The sequence below is a fragment of the Globicephala melas genome, chromosome 1 (genome assembly GCF_963455315.2).
Source record: "Globicephala melas chromosome 1, mGloMel1.2, whole genome shotgun sequence".
In the NCBI taxonomy this organism is placed as follows: Eukaryota; Metazoa; Chordata; class Mammalia; order Artiodactyla; family Delphinidae; genus Globicephala; species Globicephala melas.
This window is the reverse complement of record NC_083314.1, coordinates 40,567,378-40,585,159: the sequence shown is the minus strand read 5'-3', so window position 1 is coordinate 40,585,159 and position 17,782 is coordinate 40,567,378. Positions and strand designations below refer to the sequence as shown.

The 17,782-nt window shown below is 47.2% G+C and overlaps 1 protein-coding gene across 40 annotated transcripts in view; it reads left to right on the top strand.

Moving 5' to 3' along the window:
* The window catches only part of LOC115861825 (uncharacterized), a 93,725-nt gene that overhangs the window by 39,227 nt on the left and 36,716 nt on the right, over positions 1-17,782 (top strand). For 38 of the 40 annotated variants that reach the window (XR_009563132.2, XR_009563128.2, XR_009563116.1 and 35 more), the window contains one exon: positions 4,604-4,675. The exons of the other annotated variants lie outside the window; for them this stretch is intronic. Coding sequence is in view for 21 of the 38 variants with exons in the window: in XM_070043753.1 (XP_069899854.1) it covers positions 4,604-4,675 (72 nt within the window). In the remaining 17 variants the exon portion in view is untranslated. The remainder of the gene's footprint in view (positions 1-4,603; positions 4,676-17,782) is intronic. 40 annotated transcript variants of the gene reach the window in all.

Sequence of the window (17,782 nt, the reverse complement as noted above, 5' to 3'; positions counted from 1 at the left end):
GAGTGGCAAAGAATCCTGTCATCCAATCAGTCTTTAATATCTGTGAAATGGATGTGCTAACAGCTGCTGTCTAGAAAATCACAACCATTCCAATGAAGGTGTCAGGTTAATGAGTTTTGAAGAATCCACAGCATGACATTTCTATTCAGTATGGATCAGATAACTAACTTTTGGGATTTCTCTGGGGTCATATGGGATTTTTAATGTATAAACTCAAGGGGTGGATCTAGGAAAAGGCCTAATGTCCAGCAGCAAAAACAACATAGTCTTCTTAGGCATCTCAGCATAATCATCTCAACTCTGGAGAAGGGACTAGCTAGGTGGATGTGTGTTTTTGGTCTTCAGTTTTACCCCCAAATTTGTATCATATAAGACTGTAGAGTCCATCTGGCTGGAGTCTCTCCCTTGCTGGCTGGAATGGCACATTGCAGGAATAGTGGGTGAACCCTCAGGAGGAGCTGAGGGTCCTCCTGAGCCAACAGCTCGCAAAGAAACTAAAGCTCTCAGTTCTATAACTGCAAGGAATGGCTTGACAACATGAGTGGTTGGAGAAGCAGATCCCTCTCCAGTCAAACCTTCAGATGAGAGCCAGCCCTGGCTGACACCTTGGCTATACCCTGTGATACCATAAGCAGAGAACCAAGTCAAGCCATGCCCTGACTCATGACTCACAGAAACTGTGAGATAATACATACGTGGTTGGATGCTGCTAAGTCTGCAGTTATGTTGTTACACAGCTATAGAAAACTAATACATATTCCCCCGATGTCTGCTGAACCTCCTCCCTCAGGCCTACATTGACACTAGAGTCCCCCAGGGTATGCCCAAGGGGATTATGGAGAGAGAAATAACGGGGGTGGGGGCAGGTGAGAGAAGGGAAGCAATAAAGGTTAGTCACCCACTCAGCTTTTCTAAAATGGAATGGGTTAGAGCATACTTTTCTGAGGCTGTGAGAACAGCCTTGTCTCACCTCAGGATTACACTGAGCTCCAGGCCATGACTAACTGCTCCTCAGAGGCTTATCTCCATCTACTCCCCAACAGAGAATTAGGAACCTAAGATCACCCAGTTCAGAAAAGGCTAATATGTAACACTTATATCACCACTTTCTAATGCAGCACCCGTGGCAGACATAACTAATCGATCACGGTCCTTCCAACTGAGCCCCTTCACAGAGGACCACAGAGAAGATGGGATTTACTCAAGGTCACCCAGCAAGTCACTGAATGATCTAAGACAAGAACCCAAAATAATAAAAACAAACAAACAAAAAAAAAACAAAGTAAAATAAAATGATTTTTTAAAATTAAAAGATAAGAAAAAAATTTTTGTATCCAAGACTCAGAAGCAAATGGTGCAGTTGTGCTATGGTGATGAACACCCTGGAGATAGGGAAAGATTTCTTTTGGCATCATTGTTTCTGGCAGCTGTGGGCTCATGGCTCAGGTAGGCAGATTGCTGTCAATGAGATGAACCAAAACCATACATTTTGTGAAAAGTGGTCTCTGTTCCTGAGTAGAATCTAGATTCCCTTAGCAGAGGCTAAAGCCAGGAAGAATTCTCATTTTCATTTACAATGGGGCATTTTCTGATTCCTCTATTTTTTTCTTCCTCCTTTTAAGTTAAGTGTACCACAAAATATTTGGCAAGAGTTAGCCGTAGTGTAGGGACTCAGAGCTCTCACTCACTGTGTGTTACAGGTTTCTCACAGGCTCTCTCTCTGTGCTTTACAGAGAAAGCAGGACCAGGGAGAGGGCCTTCCACCCTCCACCCTACCCAGTCGCCACTGGAGACCTTACCCCTCCCTGTTCCAGACTACCTGCTGACCTTGTGTTGTTTATTTTCTCCTCCCAATTGGTGCTTGAAGCTTACTTTAATTCAGTTTCACCTGGATACAAATGTTAATGGGACTACAGCCCTATTTCTAGACATGAGAACTTGAATCTTTCACTCTGTCCAGATCTAACCAATGGAGATGTGGCAGGGGAACAGTTTGCTTTGAGTGAAGCTTTCCTTGTTCTCTTAGAAGAAGGTGACTCTTGGGTTTGCTCTGGCCACCAGATCAAGTCTGGAGTTCTAGGGTTTCACCTTGCCACCTATTTCAGTGTGAGCTTGATAAATCCACGTGAATTCTGAGAGATTACCATATTTCTAAGATAGTTACTACCAGTGTAAAAGGGGGAATAATGTTCCTCCTCTTTTGGGGTTGTTATGAGAATTATGAGCTAAGGTACTGGAAAGTGCCTGACACAGTGCTTCTCAAGAGTTTGGCTTTTGTCAGCTTTTCTTTGAGCTTCTGAAAGCACTCTTTCTCCTGAAAAATGCTCGAGGATGCAAGTTCAGAGTGACACATTCTCTTAGTATCATGAGGAATACAGTTAATGAGAAATGACTTCAGTTTACTGCATCTGCTAATAATCCTGTGATGCCATCGCAAAACAAAAAGCACATGACTACTCGTAAGCCTGTGGTACCTGAAAAAGAAATTGGATTTTGACTCAGAAAATCAGGCTATACAGCTAATCACTCTGATCCAATAATGCGGCCCTGCAGAATGGCATCATCAGCCCTGGGACACAGAGGAGGAGGGAGGGCGAGCAGGGAGAGTAAGCACTCAGGGAAGGGAAGCAGCTGCCCAGTTCTCCAGACACACAAGCCAATTAAAAATTCATAAGGAGATGTTTTATATCCAATGTCTAATACCACTGCTGGGTCACAAGCTGATCTGAGCCAATCAATAGTATTCATCATCCTGAAAGGAACTAGTGATTGCATGTTTATGAGAACTGGGATGTTTTCCAAGCCAAGACCAGTTTCTGGTTACTTGGAATGTGTCACCCTTAGAAATATAGAACTTATTTTGAAAATGGAACCCAAGACCTTTTAAAAAATTATTCAGAGACGAGGAGGAGAGGTACTTTTCAAATCTAGGGGGAAAGTGTTTAAATTCATTTTTAAGTCAACTGAAGGACTAGTTTTTAAATTGAAGCTACTTTTTTGTTTCAGTCTTTGGTGGACAATCTTTATATTTGATTCCTTTTTACTTAGATCTAGAATTTTTTCGTTTTCTTTTTTTTTTTTGGCTGCGCCGTGCATGGCATGCAAGATCTTAGTTCCCTGACCAGGGATTGAACCTGTGCCCCTGCAGTAGAAGCACAGAGTCTTAACCACTAGACTGCCAGGGAAGTCCCTAGAACTAGAATTTTAAAAATAACACTTTAGCATACGTGTTCAACTCCTCCAAATACAAGTGGAAATGTATGAGAGTGAAATCACAAAAAGAAAAATAAATGGAGTCCACTTTATCATTATACATCACTAAGTTCCAGGTTGGTTTGATTTTAAAAAGCTTTTAAAGATCATAGAACTTCAACTTGAGTTTCATGGTTTGCTTTTTACACAGGCAATGATTTAAAGGCAGAGGGAGGTAGAGACAGCAAGATGAGTCTTAAAGGTTATGTGCTCAGAAGTCTGCTGAGGATTTCAGGGGAAACCACACCACAGTCTGGTTAGATGGGAAAAGCACTGAGAAAACCAGGGCTTCCAGGTGTGGCTAAATTAGAGCACTTCCTGAGGTCTTCAAAGTAGATCCTATTAAACGCCATCCCCCCACGCTCACTCACAGGTGCATTAAACATCAAGAGCTCACAAATGGAAAGCCTTGGAAAATCAACTTATGAAGCAGGAAGGTAGGAAAGGAAGAAGGTCAGAATGGGATAAGGCTTTCATCCTCTCCCTGGTGATGGTGTCAGGAAAGAAGCTGTGCCCTTGCATCTGTGTAAATAAATAAGATTTCTTTTAATGGCTGTGAAAATAACAGAAGACCATTGTAAAACAAAGAAAAAAAAGTAAAAAATAAGAAAAGAAAGATCATCCATAATCGTACTGTCCTGAAAAGTCTATTTAACAAGATGGAGTATTTTCTTCCAGTCTGTTATATCTGTCTTGATATAGGTATAGGAAAAAAGATATAGTACATTGGAATTTTTCTGTAAATAGTTTTATATCCTGCATTTTCAATGCATATTTATTTTGTAATCATTTTCACGTCAGAATTTTCAGATGTGGTATCTTATTGTTCAGTTAGGAGTCTGTTAAAAGGATATGCCATGCATCTGCGATCCCCCAGAGTCAGTTCATGCAGGCATTTATAGCCTGCCCATCTCTGTGCATTGAACACTTACTTGACTGTTTATTTCTGTTGCCACCACTGAAGCCTGCCCCTTTCCCCACTTACCAATTATGTGACCTTGGGAAGCTTCTTAACTAAGCTTCAGTCTCCTCACCTATAAATGGGGATAATTTTATAGAGTATTACATAATGATCGAGTAAAAGAATATATGTGTTAGTTTCCTCCCCTCTGCTCTTTCTTGGTTTTCAGGCTTCTCCCAGAAGCAGCTATAGAGTAGTGTTTAAGAGCTTAAGCAAGTAACCTAGGCTCTCTGTGCCTCAATTTCTTACATGTATTTTGGGAATAATGGTACCCATCTCTGCATTCATAGGTTTTCAGGGAGGATTAAATTAGATGATCAACATAAGGCACTTTGTGCCCGCACAAGTAGGAGCACAATAAATGTTGCTTCTTCCTTTATAATCTTACAGGATCTTTCACGAACGTCACTTCTTCATTGTTTTCACCAGAGCCTGAGCTCCTCTATGGCGTCACAGTGGACGGTAAGTTCCCCCTGTGGGCTGCCTCCTCTTGGAGTCACTGTCTAGTGAGCCTCCAAGCAACCCAGAACCCAGGGCTGGGCCCTTCCTCACTGTAGCCACACCTTGCGGTGGGCTCCAGCCCCGGACTCCCCTAGCAACCCCTGCTTGTCCCGTACTGGAACAGAGGAGCCCTGAGAGGGAGAGACCACCTTAACCCTTTGGAGGGAGTGGCTTGAGAGGGAGAGACCACCTTAACCGCAGATCAGCATCCAGGTATTAGCCAGAGGGAAGAAAGTCTGGCTATGAGAGAACTTCTGAGAATTGATGGAGTCAATTTTCAGAAAAGGCCCTGAGGGAGAGATAACCTCAGGGAAAGGCCAAAGCGACTTTCTCTTCTTCTTGGGCCTTTCTTGGGGGAGGTCTCTTTCTGACAAGAGGTGGTAACCACCTTGCTTTGGTGCCACCAGGCAAGATCACAATGAGAGGACAGAATTCACCCAGAAAGCGGGGTGTGGTAGCAGTCTTGAAGGGTGTCTGCCTTGCCCCCAGCCTGCATGCTGTACTCCAGCAGAGGTTCTCAAAGCATGGTCCCTGGGCTAGCAGCATCAGCATCACCTAGGAACACATGAGAAGTGCAAGTTCTCCGTCCTGCCCCAGACCTGCTCAGTCAGAAACTGGGGGAAGATGGGGAGAGGAGAGGAAGTCTGGATTCCTCTTTCCCAGGCCCTCTCTGAGGACTGGCTAAGTTCCTGCCGGACATTCTTATCTCCACTTCTTTTGTTTGCTTGAGTTGATTTCAGCAGATTTCTGAACTAAAGAGTTTTGAGTAATAAAGCAGGGGTCATTCAAAGAAAAACAGTAAGAGAAGCAAAGCTTTGAGGTGCCTATGCCCCCTGCTTCAGCATCCCCCGCTTTGGGTGCCCCAAAGCCGCTGATCAGGAAGCCTGGTCGTGACTAGTGCCCGCTGTCCCTTCTTTCTGGGCAGAGAGACAGACCATGCCAAAGTGGTTTGTCCCTCAGAATTCTGCCCAACGAAAAAATCAGGTATGGGCACAAATACTTATGTACAAAGATGTTCATCTCAGTATTATTTATACAGGACAAAATGGAAGGGTGGAACAACCCAAATAGCCAAGAGTGGAGGTCGAACCAATTATGGCATGTCCATATAACGGAATATTATGCAGCCACAGAAAATGATGTTTTTATAAAACACTTGGTGTCAAGGGGGAAATGGTATCAAATAATGTTAAGTGATAAAAGATGAATACAAAACAGTATGTACAGACTAAACCCATATACATGCATAGAAAAAAATCTAGAGGTAAACACAGAATGTTAACGGTGGTTATCATCTCTGGGTAATAGTATCATAGAGTCTTTTTATTTTTTTCTTTATACTATTTGGTATTTTCCAATTTTCCACAGTGAACATGTATTACTTTTACAAATAGGAGAAAACGCAATGACAGTGTGTGAACTTGGTTGGCCATTTTACTCCTGCAAGTCTCCGTTTCTTAAACCTCCGTGGCACCTGCCTAGGAACCCTCACCCTGCCTCCCGCACCCAGGGGAGAGAGTGTGATTATTGGCAGCTCCTCCCTGACAAAATATATTCTTCTTTAATCTCCACTTTCACCATAGTGTTTATCAAGAATCAGATGGATCTAAGAGCTGTTTCATTTCTTTCCCATCCTCTGACCACCTTACTTTGGTGACAGCAGTGACTAGCTATGTTGTCATAACTGGAACAGGCTCAGATGTGACCATGCCAGGCCCAGACTGCAAACAGATCTGGCAGAAAAGGAAAACAAGCAAGGCACGAGTGGGCCATTAATGCACAGGGGAAATGGAAAGAGGTTCAGCTGTGCCACTGGGGCTGGTCTGAGTCGGCCACGGGCAGCTCTGCCATGGTGCCCTGAGGACCGAGCAAGCTCTGGCAGCCAGTGATTCTTGGAGGTCAGCTGGCCCAGCCATAGGCAGATTCAGGCAACCGGAAAATAACACAACAGCCCAGTACAACACCTTGCGTATAGGGGATACTCAAATATCTGTTGAGTGGAGGAATAAATGAAACTTCATCACAGACTCTGGTGATCAAGACCCTCCATCAGAGGATGCCCTCAGGGCCAGGGGTCTGGGCACAGACAAGCTTGCAGGGAAAGGGGGCTGGGGAGAGAGCTCGGCTGTGTATAGAGAAATGGTGCCGGTGGGGAAAGCAGGAGCCTTAGAATCCAACCGAGATTTGAATCCCACCTCTATCACTAAGCGACTGGGTAATCCAGGGCAGTTTACCTAACCTTCCTGGCCTCACTTCTTCGCTGGCTACCTGGGGATAATTCTCCCCACCCTGAAGGACTGTTTTTGGACGTTTCCATGAGATAATGGAAGGCATGTGAAGGACTGTTACAGGTGTGCTCCCGTGGCTCAGCCTGAGAGCAGATTAAGGCAGGAACTCTGCTGTGCTCCAGGAGACATGGGCTCTCCAGGAACATGGGCAGGTCGCTGGCACCAGGCACCGGCTCTAATTGGCCACAGAGTCCACAGCCTCTGCACTGCCTGGTTCAGAGGCTGGCCAGGTCCAGGCCTGGAGAAGGATCCAGCAATGCGCTGGGGAAGAGGGATGCTGAGAAGCTGGGAAATGAAGAGGGGGCTGGCTTCTGAGGCCAAAAGAGTAGGAAACAAGAGTAAGGTGAGGGCGTGGGCACCCAGCAGGATCCTCAGGCAGAGGATATAAATTTGGTTTACTCTTTCTCAAGGGTAGATTTTGAATCTCGTTTACTTGAGGTGACGTGTCTCCATGAGGAATTTGTACAGCTCTTTGTTGGGTGTGCTTAAAGGCCACTCAGACCTCCTCCTAGACACATGCTGTTTTCGGAATGGCTTCCTAATGTCATAGCAAAGACCTGAGGTAGGTTGTCTTCAGAGATGAGAGGTACTTACCCCCACACACGCAGTCCTTCTTCTCACACCCACTGGCCCTTCTTCCCAGAGCTTTCTTGTTGCCAAGTCCTGCCCTCACATCTCTGGGTTTATCCTTACTTGTAAAGCACACTGTATTTCATTGTTACCTGGCTAATCCACCAACCCTGTCCTACCTGCATCTTGGGCAAGATATGACGACACAGCACTTCCCACTCTCTCGTGGCTGCCTTCTGACATAGCCTGTACCAGACCATGAGCTTCCTCAGCGTGGGGGTCGTGTCTTATTGTCTGTCTGCCCTTTGCAGTTTTTAGCGCAGTGCCTGTTGCACAGCAGGCGCTCGACATCGGCTGGGTGAAATAAAGAGCGAAGGGGTGTAGCAGACACTGTGGATCGGCTGCCCAAAAGCCTTTCTCGACCTTCTCCCCTTGGTTTCTTCTACTGAGGGGTTGGAAACAAAATGCATACTCAATTTTCCTAGCTACCCTTACAGCAAGGGGTGGCCATATGAAACAGTTCTGGCCAACGAGATGTAAGTGCATGTCTTCAAGGAAAGCTTTCTCTCCAGAATAAGAGGCAAACCTCTCTAAGAGAGAGCCTTTGATCCTTTTGCCCTTCTCTTTTCTTCCTACCTGGAATGCAGCCATGATGCCTGGAGGCACAGTAGCTATCTTGCAACCTTGAGGCAACAAGCAATAGTCAGAAGGGCCAAGTGAAAAAGAATGAAGTATTATGATTCCTGATGGCATCACTGATGACACTGATGATTATTGCTAGGCTGACCAACCTCATGGTTTGTTTGGGACTGAGGGATATCTAGAGATGCAGGACTTTTGATGCTAAAACAGGAATGGTCCTGGACAAATCTGGACTTTGGTCACTTATCCTATTCTATCCTAGCCCTGGACTGCTTATTTACAGAGACTTTTTATTATATAGTGAGAAAAATAGGCCCTATTTACCTCAGACATTGTAGTCAAGTTTTTCTGTTATTTGTAGTCAAAAGCATTCCAGTGGATGCACATGGAAGTTGGTATTTCTAAGATTCAACAAACAAACATGTACAGAGTTGCAGGTCATTAAGTGCTAGCTGCCTTCACAGAGGTTATCTCAGTTGAGTTTCATTATGATTCTTCATGGTAGGTTTTGTTATACCCACTTTACAGATGAAAAAACTGAGGCACCCAGAAGTTTAGCCCACCTGGAATCCAAGTCCTGTACATTAATGCAATGCCCTTTTCCCCCATAGCCACTCTGGCTCATTTTCTTTTAACTCAATATGTGATCACTTAATGTTATTCTGCGAGTGGGCATCATTCTTTCTGAATGAAAGAAGTCACTGTGAGTTGCAGTATTGCCTTCTCTTTATGGTTTATTTCTGGATAAGTCAAAAAATCCTGGTGATTCGGCTTGTTTCTCCATCATTACCGTTAATGAATAAGAGAGAATTGGTTTGCATAGATTTAAAGAAGTTTTTAAAACTATTCTTGAATGATTCAAAAGGTACAAAGGGGGGTGTAGTAAAAAGTCTCCTTTCCACCCCTGTTGCTTTATAGATGAATATTAGCAAAACTTCCATCAGTTTTAAATTGATGGTTTTGAATGTGGACCGTAATGAATAGTCCCTTAAATTTGTATTCAGCTTTTGAGATTACAAAATACTTTCAAAGGCACAGTCTCGTTTTCTCTTTCCAGCTGAGTGGGGAAATTTTCTTTAGACTCCATTCACAGTCACAGCTCTTGGCAGATCTTCGTCCCCACCCAAACCCCTGCCCTTCCCTATTCCCAGAGGCCAGGACTTCCCTCTGGGTCCCTTGCCCCTTTTGTAGGCTATCTGTCTATGACCAAGGCCACACCCTGGCTGGTGCTGAGTCTGTTGGGGCCTCCTGGGTACAACCATAGGCTCTTTATGTGTTCTTTGTATCACTCACTGCACCTGGAAGAGGCCTCGCCCAGAAGATGCTCTGAAAATGCTGTTGGTGGGCCCGCCGACTGGCCAACCTGCTCTTGCACATGTGTAGCCTATGAAATACCCTCTTCAATCAGCATACCTGACTTATTTTCTCTGACAGTTTGCATATTTATTTATAGCTTGCCCCTTATTAAAAGTGATGCTTATGAGGAGTCTGTAATATCATGGGAAGATGTTATTACATTAACTGAAAAAACATAATATATCTATATCTATGTATACCTACATCTATATATATCATATAATTAAGACTCTCATTACAAAGTCTACGTATAGAACAATTTCTGGAAATAACTCAATATTTCCTCCCTCTCAGCTCAACTGTACCTCTTACCCCAAATTTCCTCATCTCAGTTGGGATCCGCCAGTTCCCAAGCCAGGCTCCTTAGCGTTCTCATCCTCGACTCCTTTGCCTCCACCCCCATGACCAGCACAACTGGCCACCTGTCAATCACAGCTGTCACTAAGTCCTGTCCATTCTCCTCCTTAGCTCTCCCAAATTTCTCTGCTTTTCTCCACCCCCACAGCAGCCTCCCGAGTTCAGCCCTCACCATCTCATACCCAAGTTTCGGAAACATCCTTAAAACTAGGCTCCTGCCTTCTAAATCTTTCTCTACCTTGATCCATTCTCCACATTTCAGTCGGGGTCCTTTTTCTTTAAAAAAAGAAAAGAGTTTTGCAACACTCCCCGCTTACAGGTCTGATTGTATCCCATCGTCCTCAGGAAACTGCTGAATTCCCTTCACAGTCTGGCTCCGGCTCCCTTCTCCAGCCCCTCGCTTGCCTTTCCAGACGCTGCCCACCGCCCACTAGCTGTTTCTGAACCCCTCGCCTCCAGGTCCCACACGACTGCTCTGTACGCTGTGCACCCTCCCCTGGGTTGACTTCTGCTGATGCCTCAGGTCTCAGCCTCACCAACTTTCAAGAAATAAGGTTAAGACAGAAAAAGTCAACCAAGTTAGCTGAATAATGATCCTGGGTTTTCCTCATGATGTATATAATGACCCAGTCAATCCATCAACCATTCATTCATCGAAGAATCATTAATTCCGCTCAGATTTATTAGACATAATACATCTAATGTCCCAGGGCACCACTGGTTCTAGGTGTCAGCCCATATGTCTCTTTCTGCAGGTTCGTTCATTCAGTCAATCTGCATTTCCATCTTTCATTTGTATTTACTCAACAGATGGCCATGAAAAAATGAACAGAAGGGTCCTCAAGGGTCATGATGGGGAGGAGAACACAGGCTTACAAACACATCATCATGCAGCATGGTCAGTGCCATGAAGAGGAAGGCAAAGCACTGCAGGAGATCAGAGACAGTCTCACAGCAGAAGTAAGGCTAAATTGACAGGTGTTAACAGGAAGGTAGGGCATGAGAGATCAGGAGACAAGGAATCAAGAGAGGGAGGTTCTTTCCAGAAGAGGAAATAGCAGGTACAAGGCTTAGAGATTCATTAAAACCTGGCTCTGCCAGGACCCGAGTAATGTGTGCAGGATGACTAGGGTGCTGGGAAACATCCATCCCCTACATCCTGCCTGCTGCTGGCACCTCATCCTCCATCAGAATGGAAACACTGTCTCCTTCCTCCTTCTCCAAGTCCTATCCATTCTCAGCCCACTCAAGACCTACTTCCTTCATGAAGAAGCCTTGTTGGACTGTGAACCAAAAAGATAGGCATTTAATTCCATTCTGTTTTGTACATTGCCCTTTAAAGATTTCATAACAAATCTCAGCTTCCTACCAAACTGTAAAGTCCTTGAAGAGAGGGACTGTGATTTATACTTATTCTTAAATGCCTCTGGGCATGCAGGCAAGAAACCTAGAGCTTCTCTGTGAAAGCTCATTGAAGCAACCTTCCAGGCCTGCAAAGGCAGCCCTAACCTCAAGCAGTTACTGGTGAGTCTCTTAATACATACCTTCCGTCATCATCTGCTGTGATATCGATTATAGGCTTGTGCTGAGGGCTGATTAGATGCCATTAGCGTGCTTTTATGATTCTTGGAGAAGAGGCAAGTAATGATGCTACCAGGAATTTAGGGGGAGTCCCATTAGAAGTCCCTAGTTCTAATCATCCTTTGAATTTACTGTTAATTAACTTCTCACCCATGGGAAGTAAAAAGTGTCATCTGTGAAGCCCTGAATTTGTAGATAGAAGAACCAGGTCTTTTTGTTTCATCTCTACCATGTATCAGCCTTGTGACCTTTGACAAGTCACCTATGCAATTTTTAACCTCGGTTTCCCCCATCTTTAAAATGGGAATAATAATACCTCACAGGGTTATAACTGCTCTCACAGGGCTATTGTAAAGATTAATTGTGGTAATAGATGTGAACTTGATTGGTAATATGTCATTTAAAAATCAGAAAGCACTTTTATCTTTATTATAAATGAACGTTCTCTTCTCTCTGTTTCATTCTCAGCATTCACAATCCAGACACAATCTCTCCACAGGGAAGTAAGTGAACTGTACTGATTTTTAAAAATATTTATTCATTGATTTATTTGTTTGGCTGCACTGAGTCTTAGTTGTGGCGCGCCAGCCTTAGAGTGCACGAGCTCAGTAGTTGCAGTGCACGCACTCTCATAGTAGTCACAGCGCACAGGCTCCAGAGTGTGCGGGCTTGGTAGTTGCGGCACGCAGGCTCTCTAGTTGTGGCACACGGGCTCTAGAGCATGCGAACCCAGTAGTTGCAGTGTGTAGTCTTAGTTGCCCCACGGTATGTGGGATCTTAGTTCCCTGACCAGGGATCGAACTTGCATCCCTTGCATTGGAAGGCAGATTCTTAACCACTGGACCACGAGGGAATTCCCTGAACTGTACTGATTTTAAGGAGAGAGTGTGTCTTTCATCTCGTATCTAGGAGATCTACTGTAACAACCTTCTCAGGCCACCATAGATGTTGGGATAGTTGTGTGTGCCTTACTTGGGGTTGTAGGTCCTCAGGGCAGGCATGCTGCACACCATGTGAGCTGCCCTATCACGCTCAGACCACAGTGGAATGGCACCCACTAAGGAAGCTGCCCAGGCTCAGCTCTTGGAACATTAGTTTTTCCCAGGGAGAATTCTCTATTCCAGGCTATCCTCTTCCGAAAGAGAGTTCTGCTTAGATTTTTCAGGGAATGTGGTTAAGAAATACAAACAACAAAAGTGGGCCCCAAACCTAAGACCCTAAATGAGAAGGGGAGGAGGGGACTCTGGAGGGAGAGACAGTCACGTCTACACAGCTGGCACTAATCTAACCAGTAATCAGAGGCCTGGACTCAAAGCCTATCTCTGATACAGACTGGCTGTGTGACTTTGGGAAACTCACCCAACCTCTCTGAGTCTCTAAAATTATACCCTGTAAAATGAGCATAGTAATGCCTATCTTTTGGTGTTATTTAAGGATTAAATTTGTATGAGTTTTACCAAATGCTACCAAATGCTATGTGACTACGAGTTGACTATAAATTTATCTGCCTAAAGGAATCATTCACAATAACCCAAATGAATTGTGTGTCTCTAGGCCTCCATGAGGTTGTCCGTTAAGGGGCTTTAAATGCGACTCTAAGAACCACCTCAAGGTCTGAAAAGGCATCTCTTGCAGATGAGGGGCGTGCCATGAAAGCCAGTTGGTTTCCATAAGAAGCCGAAGGCCACCCCCGGCTGCCTTTGTTCCCTGTACACAGCCCCTCCCTGGAAGAGCACCGTTGCATCCCCTCATGCCTACCTGTACTCCATGCTTTATGGTTCCTAAGGCCCTTCCGCTTTTTCATTCTTCCAATAAACCTGTTAGGTTAGCAGAGCAGATACACCCTCTCTTCGCCCACGTGCACTTTTTATGGATCACTTGCCTGAGGCCACAGAGCTCAAAAGGATAGCTCCTCTGCAGCCTGGAACCCCCAGGTTGGAGGGTCAGCTGGGATTTGAACCCAGGTTTCTAACAGCCTTGCTGCCCATAGCCCAAGCCATGAGCCCAAGTTTAACAAAAGCCCTATGGGCCGCAGTCTTGAGGGTAAACAGACCCCCTCCATTAACATAGAGTTCCTTGGCAACCCTGGCTAGACCTGGGCACCTGCTTCCACCCATGGGTTTTTATTTTCTTGCATTTGTTTCCCAGGGAACCAGCAGGCGCTTGCTCTCCCTGCTTTGGTCCTTTCTCCCCGAGTGTAATTGGGAGCGCCCTGCTGGCCTTGCGCTATGATGAATGGGCTTCCTCAGGCAAGCGGGCAGTGACTGAAGCCCTGCCAGCATATGGGCCCTCCTCTGCAGCACCACACTCAGATGCGATTAGCTCCGAGCGTCACAGTGCTTGGCAACAGTTCCGGGAGGCAGCGAGGCCTTTGTTCAGGCCACTGTCCTGTCAACTGGCTACAGTTCATTTGGCTGCCAGCCTCTTGGCCTTTTGCATCATCCTGGCCTGCTCCCTCCTCCCTCAGCTAGTGGTTAGTCCATCATCCCAGATTTTTCAGGGAAGATTTGGGGTGTGCCTGTGAAGTTCCTGTGCCTTCCCCTAAAGCAGCTTTGGAATTATCTAGACCATGAGCAAATGCCGCATGGTTTAGGAGGGCGGCTCCTGGGACTTCTCCTGTTTGCCAGTGCAGAGGAGGAAGGACCAAGCGTGGCAGAATTTGGCCGAGCGCCAGGCACTTGGATCTGTACAGCCAGTGTTGGTGGGCGTGGGGGGTGCTCGGCGTTTGTTGCTTCAACATGTTTTAGTGGAGCACGTACTATGCGCCTGGCACGTTCTAGACCCTGGGGATAAAGCAGTGAGCAATGCAGATGAAAATCCCTGCCTTACGGGGCCAACATTCTGAGGTGGGAAGGGGAGTGAGGAGAAGAGACAGACAAATAAACTTAAAAATAGCTATGTGAGGCGCTTCCCTGGTGGTCCAGTGGTTAAGAGTCAGCACTCCCAATGCAGGGGATATGGGTTCGATCCCTGGTGGGGGAGCAAAGATCCCACGTGCCAGGCCACGCAGCCAAATTAAATAAATGAATGAATGAATGAATGAATGGCTCTGTTAAAGGTTACTATGGAGAAAATTAAAACAGGCAAGAACCTGGCCGTAGGGGACCCTCTTCCCAGCACCCACACAGTGCGTCCCTGACTCTGATCTGTCCAGCTCGTCAGGGCTGGGTCTGAGTCCCACACCTTCCAGCTGCAGCTGATGGGGGCTGCTAGGATGGGAAGCGCTCCTAGAATAACCTGCCAATCCTGCCGGCAGGAGTTATGCCCCAGGAGGCAGACTCCACCCAGTGCAACTCCCTCCAGGATGTCCTCTTCTGCTATATTTTCTCCTCCTCTCTCCCCCAAATACTGACTATCTGAACCCAGCCATTCAGACCTGCATAGTCCAGTGCAGGGACTAGTGGGGAGACCAACTAGCAAACAGACCACGATAGTACAGAATGCTGAGAGATCTGGCAGGGCCTGTGTAGGGTCTCTGGGAGCCCTGGGGCGGGGCTGGGGCAGAGTTTTCTGTAGGGGGCTGTTCTGTGTATTGTAGCACGGTCGACAGCATCCCAGGCCTCGACCTGCCACATGCCAGTAGCACCCTGCCCCCAAATCAGGACAACAAAAATATCTCCAGACATTGCCAAATGTTCCCTTTTGCAAATTGCCCTTCACTTGAGAACCACCAGTTTAACTCAACGTCACTCAACTTATTTGACCAAGAAGCACCTTTTATTTTGGGGAACATCTGTTAACACTGCACGTGCCTGTGTTATTCCGAACACTCCGGGAAGTGCAGCCCAGGGGAGGGTGCACAGCATACAGAGCCGCCGTGCGGGATCTGGAGGTGAGGGGTTCAGAAACAGCTAGTGGGCGGTGGGCAGCGTTTCCCAGTTACTTCCCTACCGCAGAGTCAGGGACTTGGGATCTGGGCCCTGGCTGGCCCTCTGGCCATACCCCGCACCACATCGGTCTCTACTTTTTACTTCAGTAAAGCCCAACAGTTGGCAGCTGCCTGTATGCACTCTGCATTTTATGCCCTGGGCCTTTGCTCGGGCTGCTCCCACTGCCTAGAGTGCCCTCCCCACCTGTTCTTGCCTGGCTCACTGAGTCATTCTTCAGGATTCCACTTGGGTGTCACCTCCTGCAGGAAGCCTCCCCTGATGCCCAGACAGGACTGAGGACCCACTTTGCTCATGAACTCCCATCACACCTGACCCATGGTCTTGCCCTCCTCTGAGACCTGAGACAGGACCTGTGGTCCTCTAGTCCTCCAGCCCTATAGTGTTGGTTGTTTGGGGTTATGGGCCCACTTCTCCCACTTGACCTTCAAGACAGAGGCTCTGTTTTCATCTCCAGAACCTGGCAAAGAGTCTAGCACAGAGTAGATTCTCCATAGATGGCAAAATGAATTGACAAGTAAACAGAGCACAGAGATGGTTGAGATACAGAGAGTGAGGACAAGAGAACACAGGCTTGGAGGAGGGTCAGAGCCAAGGGGCAATCATCTTTCTACAGCAGAAGGGGCAAATGATGAAGTGGCCTGCCCCTCATTTCTCTTTCCTTCAGGCTAAACACTTCAACTGCCTTAACCTTTCATCCCGCATCCACCTCACTTCCCAGCCCTCTAATCATCTTCGTCATTCACATCCCTCCGTGCCTTCTCTGCACTTTCCAAAGGCCACTTTTGTGTTTAATGTGACGTGTTCAGAGCAGCAGGAATACGAGCCTGTTTCCCCGAGAGCATCACTTCTACTTAATTAGCTTGGGATTCCACAGTTCCTGAAGCCTCACCGCCACCGGCCTGGTGGCTGTGGGAGCAGCCCTGCCTCTGGGCACCAGCAAATTGTTCACACAGAGAAGTGAATGGAGAGAACTGGTGATTATGCTAATGATTTCCTTTTCTGTGTCAGGACTGCTCCACAGGGAGGCCGGGCTTCTGGGTCTAGAGGGCAGAGGTGCAGGATGTGGAGGGGGTACCAGGCCTGGAAAGACTTGGTGCTCTGAGCTGGGGGGTGGAAAGTCCACACTAGAGGAGACATGTGAGGGATGTGGCATCTTGGCGGAGTTAGTGCCCTCAGCTGTGACGGGGGCAGAATAGGGGTCCAGGGCCTTCACAGATTCAAGGCTCTCGAATCCACAGCGGTCCTGTGAAGCCGTGATGGACAGGTGGAGGGACAGTCCCTAGGTACCGGCTAGGAGCTAGAACACAGGAGCAGCGAGGAGGTCATTCCAACCCAGATCTTGTTAACTCCCAGTCCGAAGGACTTCCATTACCCCACAGCCCTTTCTCCTGGTGGACTCAGTGTCAGAGACAGAGGAGGTAGTGCTGGAGGCAGAAGCCCTTTAGCAGCCCTGATATCACATGACAGAGGCCCAGCGTGTGGCCAGCCAGCCTTAGACTCCCAGGCTGCGGCACCCTGGCCAGCCTGTCGGCCTCTCTCGTTGGCAGTGGCTTCAACCAGTTGGAACCTGTGGTTTCTCCTCATGTGCCTTCTGTCCAACCTGCCTGTGCCGCCTGCCTCGGCTCGCCACACAGCAGCTGCCTTGGGAGCCACGTGGACCCCTCACCCTTTAACAGCCCAGCAAATTCCGGCCACATTGACTGCTGTTCATCACTGGGGCTGGCTGGTGTTCGTCAATCAGACCATCATCGGTCAGTCAGTCCATCAGTCAACAGATGTCTGTTGAGGGCCAGGCACTGTTCTGGGTGATGGAGATACAGAGGAGAATGAGGCAGAGCTCCTGCTCTCGGGGAGCTTGTTCCCATCCTCAAGGAGTGGGGTGGGGACAGTTTAGTGCAGGGAGAGGCAGAGGACCCTGTGGGCTCCAGGACCTGCCTCGCTCTTTAATGAAGTCCAGCTCCACTGCAGACACTCAGAGGTAGCTTTTAGGTGGGCGATCCTGAGCAGGCTGCTGCCTGGGCTAATGCCCCCTGGTTCCCCCAGGATGCATGGAAGCAGCAGGAGATGCCTCTCACTCACACACGCACACCCACACACACACATACACTCTCACACACAAGCTCAAGTATGCTTAGTAAGAGGCCTGGGGGTTCCTGAAGGGACACAGGGCCTACCAGTTCTGCCCCTGGTGGTGGGTTGAGGTCATTTAGCCTGGAAGTGGTTTCCAAAATTGACTGCTCTGGCCAAACTTCATGCCACATTGATGGGAGGCACCAGGTGGAGAGATGAACAGCACAACTGGACACCCAGGTGCAGGATGGGGCAAGTGACCTGAGCCCTCTGGGCCTCATTTTCCTCTGTGAAGTAGGGACTGCACTAAGCCT